Source organism: Heteronotia binoei, chromosome 19 (assembly GCF_032191835.1).
Source record: "Heteronotia binoei isolate CCM8104 ecotype False Entrance Well chromosome 19, APGP_CSIRO_Hbin_v1, whole genome shotgun sequence".
NCBI classification, from domain to species: Eukaryota; Metazoa; Chordata; class Lepidosauria; order Squamata; family Gekkonidae; genus Heteronotia; species Heteronotia binoei.
The window spans coordinates 28,739,739-28,755,870 of record NC_083241.1 but is presented as its reverse complement, the minus strand read 5'-3'; the positions used below and the strand labels follow the sequence as shown (position 1 = coordinate 28,755,870).

The 16,132-nt window shown below is 43.4% G+C and overlaps 1 protein-coding gene across 1 annotated transcript; it reads left to right on the top strand.

Annotated features, from left to right (window-relative positions):
* Positions 1-1,187: 1,187 nt before the first annotated feature.
* ARPP19 (cAMP regulated phosphoprotein 19) lies at positions 1,188-11,283 on the top strand. Its single transcript, XM_060260379.1, has 3 exons — positions 1,188-1,473; positions 4,887-5,009; positions 8,061-11,283. Exons 1-3 carry the CDS (start codon positions 1,429-1,431, stop codon positions 8,229-8,231), a joined length of 339 nt encoding a protein of 112 aa, XP_060116362.1. The 5' UTR covers positions 1,188-1,428; the 3' UTR covers positions 8,232-11,283.
* Positions 11,284-16,132: the final 4,849 nt, after the last annotated feature.

Sequence of the window (16,132 nt, the reverse complement as noted above, 5' to 3'; positions counted from 1 at the left end):
GATCTGCTACAACACAATGATCTCTTATTTCGATCTGTTCTTTTATACATCTTACAATGATCTCCTCTTATTTCGATCTGTTCTTTTATACATCTGGGATTGAGATCAGATTTCTGAAATACAGAGAGGCTCTTCCATCCAAGTAGGTTGGGAAATCTGCAAATTAAAAGTCTGGCTGCACCATCATATATTCTCTGATGGATGATGGAGATGTTTTCAAAAATAAAGACAGGCTATAAATAAAGTGGTTACTTCCATCTGAAATAAGATTAAAGTTAGTCCTAAATCCAGTAGCTGCCCCATAAAAGAAGAGGCATTTTCTAATCCATATGCTGCATCAGTCCTGAAGACCATCAGGTCAACAGAATGCTGATTCCATCAGTTACTTGTAGGAAGGCCAGAATAACTGGAAGATGGAAGTCACAGCCTTCTAGGGTTGCCAAGTCCAATTCAAGAAATATCTGGGGACTTTGGGGGTGGAGCCAGGAGACTTTGGGGGTGGAGCCAGGAGACATTAGGGGCAGAGCCAAGATCAAGGCTGTGACAAGCATAATTGAACTCCAAGGGAGTTCTGGCCATCACATTTAAAGGGACTGCACATCTTTTTAAATGCCTTCCTTCCATAGGATAGGGGCACCTTCTTTTGGGGCTCATAGAATTGGACCCCCTGGTCCAATCTTTTTGAAACACGGAAGGTATTTTGGGGAGAGGCACTAGATGGTATACTGAGAATTTGGTGCCTCTATCTCAAAAAACAGCCCCCCCCAGAGCCCCCGATACCCGTGGATCAATTCCCCATCATTCCCTATGGGAATCGTTCATGGAGGTGCATGATGGCTGTGGGGGTGGGGCTTCCCCAGCCGGCCAGCTGGCTGGGGGAGGGGGGAAGCCTGTAAAACCGGGGGATCCCCCTCTGGGACCTGGGGATTGGGAAGCCTACAGCCTTCCCTAGCAACTGATATCCTGGGGTACACTGCCCCTGAACATGGAGGTTCCATTCAACCATTATGGCTACTGGACTGCTGCTCCATAAATCTGGCAAGCAAACCTTCCTGAAAGGCCACAGGTACCTGAGCCCAGTCTCTTCCCCCGTCCTCCTCCATCATTGCTTTTAAAAAAAACTATTAAGGCTATCAAACTACAATTCCCAGAATGCCGCGGCGGCGGCCTAGGAATATGACTACAACCCGGACCTCTCGTCATTTCTCGTCGGGCTCATTCATTCGCTCTGGGGCGGCAGGATTTAGAAAGGAGGCGGAGAAGAGCAGCTCGCCGCGACGGAAGAAGTTTGAACCTGCGGACTCGCCGTCCTCGACGCGTCGGCCATCTTGTGTGCGGTTGTGGTAGCGGCGGCGGCTGCGCTTCGCCGGCTCCAGCGTTTCCTCTCCCTGTCAGAGCGGCGGCTGCTGTTGTGTGGGAAGCCGCGCCATGTCTGCGGAGAGCCCGGAGCCCGCTTCTGCGGAGGAGCAGAAGGTCAGCGGGGCGCCCCCGGGAGAGAAAGAGAGAGAGAGGGCGCCGCCGGGGGGAAGCGGGAAGAAGTTAGGCCGCGGCTTCGCTGAGGAGTCGGGGAAAACTTTAGGGAATGGGGGCGACGAGGGGGTTCTCGCCCGCTCACCCACCCACCTTCGCGCGCTGACTGATAGATGCATGAAAGAAGCTTGAGTTCTCTGAGGGGTGCAGTCCCTTCTGTTTGCCCGGAAGCTTGAAGCTCGAGACTGGGAACGAGCCAGGGGGCCACTCTCGTTTTCTCTTTCTTTATAGGAAGGAAACCGCGCGAGCAGAGGCCTCGTCTTGAGCTGGGCGGAGGTGTGTGTGTGTGTGGGGGGGGGTCGGATAGCAATGGGGGCGTGTGTGCGGCGCTAGCCGTAGCTCTCAACCTTTCTTCCTCGTGGAAGACCGCTCCGAAGAGCAAAGCCACTTGGTTGGTGTTTATACGGCGTGGCTGAGGGTGGTGACGGGGTGCTTCTGCAGCATCTGGCCCAGCCTCGCACTTGCCCCGCTGGGAGGAACTGCCCGACGCCCCGCTGGATTGGCTTCCACCTCTGCTCGTTGTGGAACTCAGCGGGAGGGCTTGGTGGGCGTGCTCGCTGCTGTCGAGGTCCCAGTCTCCCCGAGCTGGGTCAGGGCCCCAGCGCAGCGAGGAGACGCGGGAAGCAGCTGTGCAACGTGACATCATCCCTAAATCTTTTTCTCCCCCCCCCCCCCGCAGGCAAAATACAGTGCGAGGGTTACATGCTGACAACGCATCCAGTGGCCTTTTTGTAATTGGAGGTGGTGGTTTGACTTAAAAATATTATCGACTCTCCCCCCCCCCCTTTTTTTTTTTAAATCTGAAGAGCTTGTCAGCATCTAGACAGCTTTCCGTTTCGGGTAGGAGTGGAGTTAAGGAGTCTTGGTTCTGACGGTTAATGCACCAGTTTTATGCTGCAGCCTGTGTTGGCAAGCAGAAAACTGGGCTGAGCAGTGCAGCCCTGGGCATGTCTACTCAGAAGTCAGCCCCGCAGGTAAATGTCCACCAGATTGCAGCCAATGTTATCAGGGTGCAGCTTTTGGGGTTTATCAGTGTTCTTACCCCTGATACAGATTGGTCTGCAGTGCTAAAGCATCCTCATGGGATATGATGTTGTGCTGACTCTGTCATTGCTGTAGCTTCCAAATGGGTATTTGCTGTGAATTTTAGGAGCACACTTCTAAGTTTGCTAGAGTTGTGTGTTGAAAATTCTACTACATGTTGATGCCTCTCAGTTTATCAGCTTTGTGACATTTGAACAAAAAGTTGCTTTAAAGATGGTTCTAGTTATTACCCATTTTTAGAATGGATCGAGCTGATGGGTGTGAAGAGAGCTTTCTTGCAAGGAGACTCATAGAACTTGGCTGCCTCTTTGATGGTCCACTTTTTCTGACAAGAGATCAGTTTCACATGGGAACTTCAGACTGAAAGTGATACTGACAAGCTACAAACCTCTGTTCTGGTGCCACTTGCATTAGTTGAGTGTTAGTTGGTTGCAATTCTTTTGCTGGATACATGCATCTGTCTGTGGCCTGGCTTGAATTTTGGATGGATGGATCTGTGCACAGAGAGGGAAAATGGATATTGGTGTGAGAAGCATTGCACTTTTTTATAATAATAATAATATTTTATTTATATCCCTCCCTCCCCGCTGAAGCAGGCTCAGGGCGGCTAACAACATCTCAGTCCATACAATAAATTATACAACAGGTTTTGAAATCACATTCACTTAAAAACATTCCAATTAAAATTAACATTCCTATTATTAGGTGTAAATACTATGGTGGAATCACTTAAGGCGAATCTTCAGTCGTTCAGTCAGGTAAAGGCCATCTTTAAAAGGAAGGTCTTGCAGGCCCTGCGGAACTGTTCAAGGCTCCGCAGGGCTCGCACTTCTTCCGGGAGCTGGTTCCATAGGTGTGGAGCTGCAATGGAGAAGGCTCGTGTACGGGTATTCTTTAATTTTGCCTCCTTCGGCCTGGGGATAGTCAGCTGGTTCTTCCCAGCTGACCTCGGTGCTCTCTGGGGTTCATATGGGGAGAAGCGGTCCTTCAGGTAGGCAGGTCCTCGACCATATAGGGCTTTAAAGGTGATAACCAGCACTTTGTAACGAACCCGGTTTACAACTGGCAGCCAGTGCAGTCTGCGCAGTCCCGGCTGTATGTGCTCCCATTTCAGGAGCCCTAATAACAGCCTAGCTGCTGCGTTCTCTACCAGCTGCAGCTTCTGGGTTCGGCACAGAGGCAGCCCCATGTAGACAGCATTACAGTAATCCAATCTTGAGGTGACCGTTGCATGGATCACTGTTGCTAGGTCCCGACACTCTAGGAAGGGAGTCAACTGCCTTGCCCGCTTCAGATGAAAAAACGCCGACTTGGCAGTGGCTGCTATCTGGGCCTCCATTGATAGTGAAGGCTCCAGTAGCACTTCCAAGCTCCTGACTCGATGCGCCGCTTTCAGCGGCACACCGTCAAAAACTGGGAGAGGCATTTCTCCTCCCAGAGTGCCGCGACCCACGCAAAGGACCTCTGTCTTCGTCGGGTTCAACTTCAACCTGCTCAGCCTAAGCCACAGCCTGCAGTGCCAGGTCCAGATTCCCTGGGACGCAGTCAGGCCAGCCATCCATTAGCAAATAGAGCTGGGTGTCATCTGCATATTGATGGCACCCAAGCCCATACCTCCGGGCAATCTGGGCAAGGGGGCGCATGTAGATGTTAAATAACATCGGGGAGAGAACTGCTCCCTGCGGCACACCACAATCTAGTGTGCGCCGCTGGGACAGCTCACCCCCAATTGCCACCCTTTGTCCCCGTCCCTTGAGGAAGGAGGAAAGCCATTGTAGGGCCGACCCCCTAACCCCTCTGTCGGCGAGGCGGCGGGTCAGTAACTGATGGTCAACTGTATTGAACGCAGCCGACAGATCTAACAGCATCAGCACTGCCACGCCACTTTGATCCAGATGCCGCTGGAGGTCATCTACCAAGGCGACCAGCACTGTCCGTCCCATGGCCCGGGCGAAAGCCGGACTGGCAGGGGTCAAGGATGGAAGCCCATTTAGCTTGAATCAGCCTTCCTATTGTATTTGTCTCTTCTTCCCCATTGTTCCTAAAATACCTGGTAGTCAGAAAAATATGGTATAACACACTTCTGGTGGGGTGTGGCTATGGTGGGAAGGCTGTATTCAGTTTTCAGCTAGGTGTTTTCAGACGTACTGCTTTTTGTCCAACTTGAAATGTAGTAATAGCCTGTAGGAATAAATGGGTATAAAGACTGATTCTCTAGTACTGTTTTAAGCCACACAAAAAAAATCACACTAGTGGTTTCACAAGGCAGAATGTGGGAAGGCAGTGGTGATGTAGTATTATTTCTCTTTCAGGAAATGGAAGACAAGGTGATTAGCCCGGAGAAAGCTGAGGAAGCAAAGTTGAAAGCCAGATATCCTCATCTGGGACAAAAGCCCGGGGGCTCAGATTTCTTGAGGAAGAGGCTTCAGAAAGGAGTAAGTATGCTTGGACTGTGTTGGGTGGCTGAAAGCCTTTTAAATCTGTCAACCTGTATTCTTGCCAGTTCTGCTGGTAAGGCTAGTTTCAATATTTAGCACCCCATTCCTAACAGTATTTCCTGAGTATAAAGCCTGTAGATTGTAATTGAACGTCAGTGAATGTGTGCACAGGGTCAAAGCAGCCTTAAGAGTAGGGCCTTGAAAGACACTTGCTTCTGTAACACATGGCATTTTAAATGTGAATTGTTTTTCACACCTTACCCAGCAGGAGGTATGCAAATTCTTCAACAGTCTAGTGTTGCTACTGAAGACAGCTTCAAAGATGTTTCAAGTCTAAGAAAATGCGAAATTGTTACTGTAAGGCTATGGTACTTTTTCTCCTGGAACTTCTGTTACACTAATATTTGTATGCGTACTGAGAGTGTATGCATACTGAGTCCTCGGTACAGATCCCAATGTGGTTTTAAACTCTTCTGAAAGTTTAATGAAATATAGCGTACTTCTTGTTCAACTTGTTCAGGTAGGCAGGAACACTGAATAGACATGCTTAGGATTAGTGGTCATTCATTTTAAAATCTTTTATTTATAAGCTGTCCTGCAGCCTCTAGCAAAATGCAGCATCTAAAGCCCATGTTTAAAAACCAGAAATAAGAGTAGTGCTAAAAAGTAGTTAGCTGTAAACAGTTGCTTAGCAGCCATAAACAGTACTTAAGAGCTTGAAAGGCTTTCTGGAATTAAAACCATATAGGTGTCTTTTCCCCAGAAAGGCTAATAAACTGCACTTGTGTACTGTGGCAGGAAAGTTGTTCCTCAACAGCAAGCAAACTTATAGAAATAGGATGTCGCTGTGCACCAGGACTTTTGCCGGATGATAAAATGTTTTTGTCACAATATAACCTTTTTGAAAGTAAATGAATAGTGGAACATTTTTATATATCTTACACATGAAGATTTAATATCAAAAGTTCTGAACAGTAACACTCTGACATTTATTCTCACACTGCCTAATATTACTTTTCTAATTACTGGTGAACTGACTGCCCTAGTGAAGAGTGCTTGAAGGCGTCAATTCAAATAGTGTTGGGGGGTTTTTGTAAATAACTCCGAGTTAATCAAGGGTGCTCAGATTGCTTCGTTTGCTCATCTGTGTAAATCCTGTAATGCTTTTCAAGGCCTTACATGGTAGTTTTTATATTAAGGCCAGCTGCAGAACCCAGAAAAGCAAATTCCATGTTAAGTCTACTGCACTGCAAGCAGTCTTTTAGTAACTTTCTGTTTCAGCATAACTACTGAGCTGATTATGTAGGCGCTGGGACATAAACACTCATGCTGGAATAAAAAGATTCTGGTCTTTCTGTTGCTACAAAACTGTTTGGGGCCCAGAGTATTGTGCCAGCTGCTCTTAACCTCAGCGCATATTAGTGTGGCCTGTTTCTTTGTGATCCTCGGCACATTAGTTTTGCCAACTAGTATAATTTAAAGCCCTACTTAATTAATGGGCATAGTATTTCTTATGCTTGTTCTGACATGTAGTAAAACCTTTCTGTGTGTTGGTTCTCCTCCCTGAATCGCATTAAATTGGCTGCCTTGAGAGGGGGAGCAGTTATAAACACCATGTACCTGATAAGCAATAAAGATGCATTGAAATGCATCAGAAAAAGAAAATTAAATTAGTTATTGTATGGCATTGTGTGTAGAGTAGCTTGGAGACTCGAAGATTGTCTGGCAGTTGCAAGTTCTGACTCTTAGCGTTATGCTGGTGGCAAGCTAGACTTGTTTTGTAGGACCAGAGAGCTGTGACTGGCCGAAGGTCACCCAGCAGGCTGCATGTGGAGGAGTGGGGAATCAAACCTGGTTTTTCAGATTAGAGTCCATTGCTCTTAACCACTGCACCATGCCAGCTCTCAGTGAGGGTCCATCCATTAGATTGCAGGGGTACAAGGAGGCAGGTAGTAGAGAAGCTAAGTGAATTCTTGGTGTAGATCTTTGCTGCAGAAGAACTTGCACAGGTACCCACAAAAAAAAAATTGGGGGGGGGGAGCCTGGGATTCTGAGGAAATGAATCACATGGAGGTGAGGAGATGAAGCTCTAGGGTTCACTGAAGTATCTAGAAAGGCAAGATACAGAATGTTTATCATGTTACCACCTTCTGTAACGAAGCTCAGAGCGTGATAGAATGGTAGGTCTGTCCAAATGCTAGCTGCTTGGGGGAGGGCAGCATCTTCAGGGGAGGGCTGCCAATTTTCATGTGGATTTCCTGTTGGCATTTGGCTACAGAAATGGGATGCTGGGTTAGATGGACTTGTAGCTTGACGAAGCATATTTTCAAATAAAATCAAGAGATAGTGGGTCTCTTATCTAGCTTGGGATGGTAATAGAAGACAGCTTCATAATGCCTCATGTATAGTTGCTAAGAGTGAGTAATTCCTGTGGCTGATGGATTTGCACAGCCAGCCAGCATTAAGCTCCTATAGTCATGATTTGGTCACTGTAGTACAGGCATGTTTCTGATGGCCATGAGTGGCTGAAATGCAGAAGTGTTTCTGTGGAACTTCAGCTGCTACTGCAGGAAATGTCCTGCCTTTCTCATTCACTAGGTTAGATAGCATCAGTTGCAATTCTGATGATGCTTAATTCTGAGTAGACCTGCCTAGGATTGCTCCTACTGTGAAAGTAATCATGGATTTCAATGATGGGTTATCTTACTGAACCTTAAAGCTTTACATTTAGTCCTGAATTAACAAGGTTGAATGAGTTCTGCACAAGTGCGAACGTACTGTTTATAATGACTGAGTTAGTTATAAATGAAGATTGTTTCAGAAGAGCAGCCGTGTTGGTCTGTAGTAGAAATGTTAAATTTGATTCCGGTAGCACCTTAGAGATCAGCACCCTGAAGCACTTGTTGGGTCTCTATAGTACCACGGGACTCAAACCTGACTCATAAATGAAAGAGGGGTTGAATACTGTTTGAGGGAATGCTGGATTTGTGTGCACTTGTGATTTGCATTTCAGGGAGGCAAGCACTGACTTTGTTTTTCCCCTTTCAGCAAAAGTATTTTGATTCTGGGGATTATAATATGGCAAAAGCAAAAATGAAGAACAAGCAGCTCCCTACCACAGCCCCGGACAAGACAGAAGTCACAGGCGACCACATTCCTACTCCACAGGACCTTCCACAGCGAAAACCATCTCTTGTTGCTAGCAAACTGGCTGGCTGACTTGACTCTCAGAACTGCATGAATCTTCTCATTCCCTTAATCTTTCCTTAATAGTTATTTCTCACTCTTTTTTTTTGTTTTCACTAAGTCATTGACTGATCGCTTTGCAGGTAGAGGTAGCCTGTGCTGCTATTGTAAGAGTCCTGTTAAGAATTAAGTTGAGTAGTCCTGGGATAAGTTGAGAACAATGCACTGATTTAAAAAAAAAGGACATGTTTTGTTAGAACAATGTAAAGTTACTCTACTTGAAAATGTACATATTACTATTTGCTAGTGTAGGGCTGGTTCCAGCAAGTGACATAATACCAAGTTTGACAATTTTTAATGTTTCTGCTTTCCTAAGTTCACTTTAGTTACAGCATAGTATGTTTGTATTGAATACAATTCCCCTGTTTGTGTTTCTTCCTATGTTTTGGTTTTGTACACTAGAGGTTTTAGACCACAAGTTACTAGAAGGTAAAGCATGTATTAAAAAAAGAGAGAGATGGGGCTCCGACTTAATTTGCGTATCTGCTCTTGAACTTGAATGGCCTTAAACCTACTTCAGCTTTAACAATAGATTTTTTTACTTGGGCAATATTTGCCCATTTTGGTGTAATTCTTGTGAACCTAGTGCTTATTGACAACTATCTGTTGAAGCTGGTATTCCTTTGGATTCCGTAGCATAGAACACGTTCTTGCAGTGAATGAAGTGTGCCTGTGCATTGACTGAATTCACTTTTGTGCCATTTCTGTAAATAAGATAGTTTTGCACAACTTTTGCAAATATCTGTTATCTCTACATTTAAAAAAAAATGTGCCAACTGGAAGCACAAATGATTCTGTACCTTTGAAAGTCATAAACCTCTGAGTCAGAATTATATTATTGAAAGCAACAGACCTGCATGTAGAAGACTTGGGGGACACCTGAAGTACTATGATGAGCTGTCTTCACTAGTATGCCCATTTTTGTGTGTATCAATAATAATCTCCAGTCCTAAAATAGAAACATTTCAGCTAGTATATCTAAGCGGTAGTTTGGCTTACTTAAAGGGGAACTGAGAGAATTAAAGGCAAATATATTACACGAAGCAGCTTGTATAGGTCACTGTGTAAGGCTAGCTGTATTTGCTTTTCAGTATCTTTAAAAAACTATACCTTTTAAGACTTTGAACAATAGGGTGCTTTGGAATGTGTAAGTGTGGGAGAATCTGTGTTTTTACTTAAGGTCATTTGATATGTTAAGTATGCTTACTCAAAAGTAGTGTGGTCAGAAAGAATTCTAACTGGTTTCATTTGGATTGGGAAGTATTTTCAGGTGATACTTAAGAATTTCACATATGCTACAGTGACAAACTAATTCCTTGATTCAGATGAAAACAATTAGAAATGTTTTTGTCAATGTATATTATAAGTAGATATTCCAGGAGGGACTATTTCTGAAAGGTGACCTGTTTCAGATTAAAGCAGTTGGCTAAAATTGATATTTAACTAACTTGTTCATAAAAACCAGTTAATGTTAAGGATGGTATTAAAAGAATTTCAGATTGTTTTTACCAAGCATTTTCACTCTGAGGGGAATCCGTCAGACTGTAGCTTCAACTTCCACAAAGAGCATATAGCAAGAGGGGCCATATAAAAGATAGAAATCTTCCTTTAAGAAGCAAATTAAAATCAATATGGGTAATTACTATGTTAAAGCTCCAGCCTGTAATACTAAGTATTGTAACTAAAAGCCCTGATTTTCAAAGGTACTGAGCATTTCTATCTCCTATTGACTTCACCCCCTCTCTTAAAAATAAATATTGTTTCTATACCAAGAATAGACATGGTATAATGTAAGGGTGATAGATTTAGATATATTCAAAATTAATGTCACTTGTGCAGGGGCTATTTTGTTGTTGGCCTGTCTTACAAGGAAGATGCCTTTAAATTCTTGGACATACCAACTTTTGTCCATGGGTAATAATTCAGTAGGCCTGATTCTTACTGCATCTCTCTGTAGCATTTAAGTGTGATCTTCTTAACTGCAGTTGACAACTACGTACTTTACACTTTGCTTTTAAAAACCACAGAGGGGAGAACGATCCCATTTACTGAATAAGGAGCAAGGTGACAATAAATGGGTTTCCTTGGAAGATCGTCTAAACAACCCATCACTTTATTTTTGTATGAGTAGTGATTAAATGCAAAATCTGGGCTTTGTATGAATTGAACTACTGTGGCCTAAACCTGGTGATTCTTACTACAGAAAATGACTCTGTTTTCTGGTTGCTGCTGCTGTACAGCAGTTAGTCAGGTTGAATTAGTATGATGTCTAGGGAGATATAAATAGCCATGTAAACCTAAACATTCCTTCCCCCCAAGTTAGTTTGTGATTTTGCATTTTTTATTCCTCTCTGCAAACTGTCCATTTCCCATCACTGAATTAAAATGTTAAGGCTGTAAGGAAAACATACATGGATTTGTAAGGAACTTACAGAAACAACTAGTCTGATCCAGTGGTGAACCTGAATCTCTGGATGAACCTCAACAACTGAAGATTGCTCGGTCATCTGCACTGTTAAGGATTCAAGGAAGTAGATCAACAATCATTTTAGTAGAAGATCAAACTGTGATGACTTAACAACTTTCAGCTTACTACATCATGATAAAGCTGTAAAGCTTGTGTACATACTGTATAAATATGAGTTTACCATTTGATAAATTACTTTTTCAGAGATCTATCTGCACTATAGTCGGGCAATCTCTCAGCGTTATGCAGTGATGAGTAGTGCTTAAGTATGTCTATAATGAAGACAGTATCTAGTAGTGCCCCCCCCTTGAACCTTCCCCATTAGTTATTAGTGAATTAAATCAAGTGATTCATAAATATCCCTCCCCTTACTGCTGTCCCACCCATTCATGACTCATAGCTAGAGGAGAGTGTTTGTGCAGAGGCCACAAAAGAACTGTTTGGTTTGCCATGTTGTCCCTTAATGCATTCCTGATGCTGAAGTGATGAAAATTTCAATTGCTCCTTACCAACACACACTGTATAGTATGCATAATAAATTCATCTAATTAGTTTTCATTGCTCGTAGAAGTTTGTCTGGTCTTGACTGTGGTTTTTCATCATTGCATCTCATCTCGTTACTTCTGGCTTAATCTCTGCAGAACTTGCTTTGGACTTCTGATAACATAGCTGGGGCCTCTCATTTTCTAATGTGTTTGACTACAGAACTAAAACGTTACCGTACTGTAATTACCTTTATATATTTCAGTGCTTATTTTTCTAATAATGGTATTAAAAGCTTATTGTTTTGAAACTTTAATTCCATAATAAGCTTATTTCAATGCTTAAATGTATGGCAGTGATAACTGTTCAAAACCAGATTTCTCCCTGGCTGGATCCTTCTGAGGCAGATGCTGGACAAGATTTTGTTGTTGTGGGTGCTGCTGGCATTGCCCATTTATTAGAGTGTGACACAGCACTCTAAATTCTACCCCGACTTTGGTTCCCAGACTGAGATGTCTATATGCCATCTTGGCTAGAACCATAGTGGACCACAATTCTTTGGGAATAGAGCATAATGAACACATGTAGGAGAGACTGCAGTAACTGCAAAACCTGCAGGCAGCAGGTTCTGTTCAGTATGGCTGGTTCAACAGACTGGGCAGGTCTGCCTCAAAGCAGCTTGTGAGGCACCAAGCTGAATACAATCTGACAGCTAGGAACTGCAGCCCAACAAGCTCATTAGTGGACCACTCTATGTGGCTGACAAGCTGCATTTAGCTTGAGAGAGCACAACTTTAGCAGGCTTGCTTTCACATGATATAACCTCTTGACTTCATAAAGCTGTCACTCAAACAGCTGGATGGACTAGTCGTATGTCTTGTCCTTCACACTGAAGGCTGTGTTCCCTTGAATGACACAAGGAAAGGCAGGGTTTATTTTGTATTTATTAGATTTGTATCCTGCCCTCACTGCCGAAGCGGGTTGGGTTTTGTTTTCATTACTTGCAGTCCATCTTTCTCACTGAGACTCAAGGCAGACTACACAGCATAAAGTCAGTGCACTCAATAGGATGGGACATCCAATAAAGATAATGGTTAGGAGTTTGAAAATCTAAAACAAAGCATAAATATCAATATGACATGGAAAATTACATAGTAGGACTTAGGTGGGTAGCCATGTTAGTCTGGAGCAGCATAACGGTTTTAGTCCAGTGACCTTTTAAAGACCAAGGTTTATTCAAGGTGTAAGCTTTTGTGTGCAAGCACACTTCTTCAGATACATTGCAATGGAAGTTGACAGTCCATACATATAGGTCAAGGGTGACCAGCAAATTAGTATACAACTTAATAAAGTTCAGGAGTGTACCCATGTTGGTCTGAAGCAACAGAACAAAACTTGAGTCCAGTGGCACCTTTTGAGACCAACAAAATTTAATCTGGGTATAAATTTTCATGGGCATGCACACTTTGTCAGATCTGAAGTGTGCATGCCCATGAAAGCTTATACCCAGATTAAATTTTGTTGGTCTTAAAAGGTGCCACTGGACTCAAGTTTTGTTCTGTCGCTTCAGACCAACATGGGTACTCGTCAGATCTGAAGTATGCATGTACACAAGACTTACTCAAAATTAAACTTTGGTTTTAAGGGTGCCTCTGGACTCAAGCTTAGCTTAATGAAGTTTTTTTGACAGTTTGGTCCTTGCATCTGTCAAACAGCTTTATTAAGCAGTATGCTAATTTGCTGATCACCTGGCAACTTCCATTTCAATGTATCGGAAGAAGTGCGCACCCACATGAAAGCTTACACCTGGAATAAAACTCTGTTGGTTTTAAAGGTACTATTGGACTTAAACTTTCTTCTGTAGTAGGATAGCATATAGCAGCAGGTAGTAAGTCCTGTATACACTACTGCACAATCTCTTAAAGCATCTTCCTGATGATTCTTTTAAAATATAGCCCTGTTATCTTGAATAATTCAGTTTTGCATAGTTTTCAGACTGCCCAGAGGGTGGGAGCCTTTCTGGCATGATCAGGCGGCCCATTCTCTAAAGTGGGGGCTGCGGTAGAGAATGCATGGGTTGATTGCTTATTTGGAGGGTGGTATTTGCAAAAGGCCCTGATCAGATAAGCGAAGCTGTCATGGTGCAGCAAGGAGAGGTGATCCTGCAGGTATTGGGGTTCAAGGTAATGAAGCCAGTCTGTGACAGCCAATACATTGCATTGAACCCCATGCTTGATGGACAGCCAATGGAGTGACTGCATAATGGATGCAATGTGCCCACTCTAGCTAGCTTCTCATAATAGCCCAGTGTGGCATTCTGCGCTACCTTGAAGTCTGAGCCAACTTTGAGTGGACCTTGATCAGTTCCGCAGGGCCTGCAAGACCACCCTTTTTAAATTAGCTTTTATGAATAACTGAATTATACCGACAACGAAGAAAATCCGCCATCAGTACTAACTAGAAGAGCGTCAAGGATAGTGTCATAATATGTTTTAGTTAATTGTTTTAACAGGTTTTTAAGGTTAATTAATGTTTAATTTAATGGTTCTAATGTAACTGTTTTATTGTTTGGTGCACCATTGGTCATCGTATTGTTAGCCGCCCTGAGCCTGCTTCGGCAGGGGAGGGCGGGGTACAAATAAAAATTTATTATTATTATTATCTATGTAGAATGCATTATAGTAATCTAGTCTTGATGGATCCAGGTGCCCAGTTTGGCTGGATAGGGAGCCAACTTCCACTCTTAAGTTGGAAGAAAGGTGTTTTATGTTTGCAGCTGCATTAACTTGCTTTCCCAGCAGTAAAGTTGAATCCAGTATAACCCCAGTCAGCAAGAGTAAGCTGAACCTCATCACAGGTGGGAAGCACAACGGCCTTAAAGATGTCTGGCTTTCCATCCACCATTACCTTTGTCTTTCAGGCCGTTCACTATCAGCTATTTAACTATGGATGCCCCAAACAGGTGGCCAGGTAGATGCTGGGCCTGTAAGAGGATCTTGAAGAGCCTTGCATAGCAGACAGCCAACTGAGTGACACAGCTTTGTGTTCCAGTTTTGGATGACTTCAGGGCTAGAGGGGTGCAGGAGGGAAGCTGAATATTTATTGGCTATAGTCAGGGCTTTTTTGGTAGAAAAAGCCCAGCAGGAACTCATTTGCATTTTAGGCCACAACCCCTGAAATCACCCTTTCACATAGGGCTTTTCTATAGAATTCATTTGCATATTAGGCCACAGCCCCTGACGCCAAGCCAGTCGGAATTGCGTTTCTGTGTGTTCCTGCTCAAAAAAAGCCCTGGCTATAGTAACATGAGAACACTAGCTTTAGGGAAGGGGTAACACTGCAATGTTATGGCTATCCCCTTTGTACCTGATTGGTGGTGAACTTTCAGAGGCATCCAGTTTGCTGCATTCTGATGCTGCATTCTGATTCAGCAAGTGGTTCAGCAGGCATTTTTAACCCGAGCTGGCTAAACTTAACAAATTGAATGAACAATACCTATGGTGGAATTCTGTTCAATCAATGGATATGCATGAGTACTGTAAGTAGATACAGCTACATTGCATTTGTGCTTCTTAAATACAGGTAGGGAACAAGTTTCTATAATGGGATGAATGAGTTTATCACACGTAGAAGCTTTATTGTTAATTCGCTAAAAAGCTTAAGGTACTTAAAATACAAAAGGTAAGTTGTAGGTGTTGAATCCCATTTATTACATTAGGTCTTCCATTCCAACAAAAGCCCCTGCAGGGGCAGTTTTGGCACTTCAAAATGTACGGAGGTGGAAAACAATTGCCTTTTAAGAACATAAGAGAAGCCATGTTAGATCAGGCCAATGGCCCATCCAGTCCAACATTCTGTGTCACACAGCGGCCAAATACACACACACACACACACACACTGTGGCTAATAGCCACTGATGGACCTCTGCTCCATATTTTTATCTAAACCCCTCTTGAAGGTGGCTATGCTTGTAGCCGCCACCACCTCCTGTGGCAGTGAATTCCACATGTTAATCACCCTTTGGGTGAAGAAATACTTCCTTTTATCCATTTTAACCTGTCTGCTCAGCAATTTCATAGAATGCCCACGAGTTCTTGTATTGTGAGAAAGGGAGAAAAGTACTTCTTTCTCTACTTTCTCCATCCCATGCATTATCTTGTAAACCTCTATCATGTCACCCCGCAGTCGACGTTTCTCCAAGCTAAAGAGCCCTAAGCGTTTCAACCTTTCTTCATAGGGAAGGTGTTCCAGCCCTTTAATCATTCTAGTTGCCCTTTTCTGAACTTTCTCCAATGCTATAATATCCTTTTTGAGGTGTGGCGACCAGAACTGCACACAGTACTCCAAATGAGACCGCACCACCGATTTATACAGGGGCATTATGATACTGGCTGATTTGTTTTCAATTCCCTTCCTAATAATTTGCAACTGCAGGCCTGATCAGGTCCTCAAGACAATTTTAAAATGGCAACATAGTGCTTTTAATATGGTACTGGTGGCTACAGGTTGACCCTGTGGCCACCATCGCATCTAGTTTGGCCTGTATAAGGCCATTTGTGTTTTCTGTAACTGCAGTAGCAATGTTTAAAACAGACATTATGCCTCAAGATGTTAATGTTTTACAGTTCTGAAAAGATGATGCTTCTTGCGTTTAATAAGAGAGAGTAACTACACTGGACCATGGATGCTTCTGGAAAGTTTCAAAATGGTACATACCGTATCTTGGGCTGCCTGTGTCTAGACAGCAGAATGGAGTAGTACAATAGATTGTACCACTTCAGACACAGTTGAAGGGTTACCTTTTTATAAAGCTACCCCACTTAATTTTTAATCCCTTGGAATAAAAATAAAAACTCCATCAGTCGTAGTTAGATGGAAAAGAATGAAAATATAGTGAAATAGATTTGGTTAAAATATAAAAAGC

What these genes read in the sequence shown, in the direction of transcription:
- ARPP19 (XM_060260379.1), top strand. Translation starts at nt 1,429, where the DNA reads ATGTCTGCGGAGAGCCCGGAGCCCGCTTCTGCGGAGGAGCAGAAG. An exon ending in CTTCTGCGGAGGAGCAGAAG is followed by an intron (nt 1,474 to 4,886) that starts GTCAGCGGGGCG and finishes TTTCTCTTTCAG; the next exon opens with GAAATGGAAGACAAGGTGAT. An exon ending in GGAAGAGGCTTCAGAAAGGA is followed by an intron (nt 5,010 to 8,060) that starts GTAAGTATGCTT and finishes TTCCCCTTTCAG; the next exon opens with CAAAAGTATTTTGATTCTGG.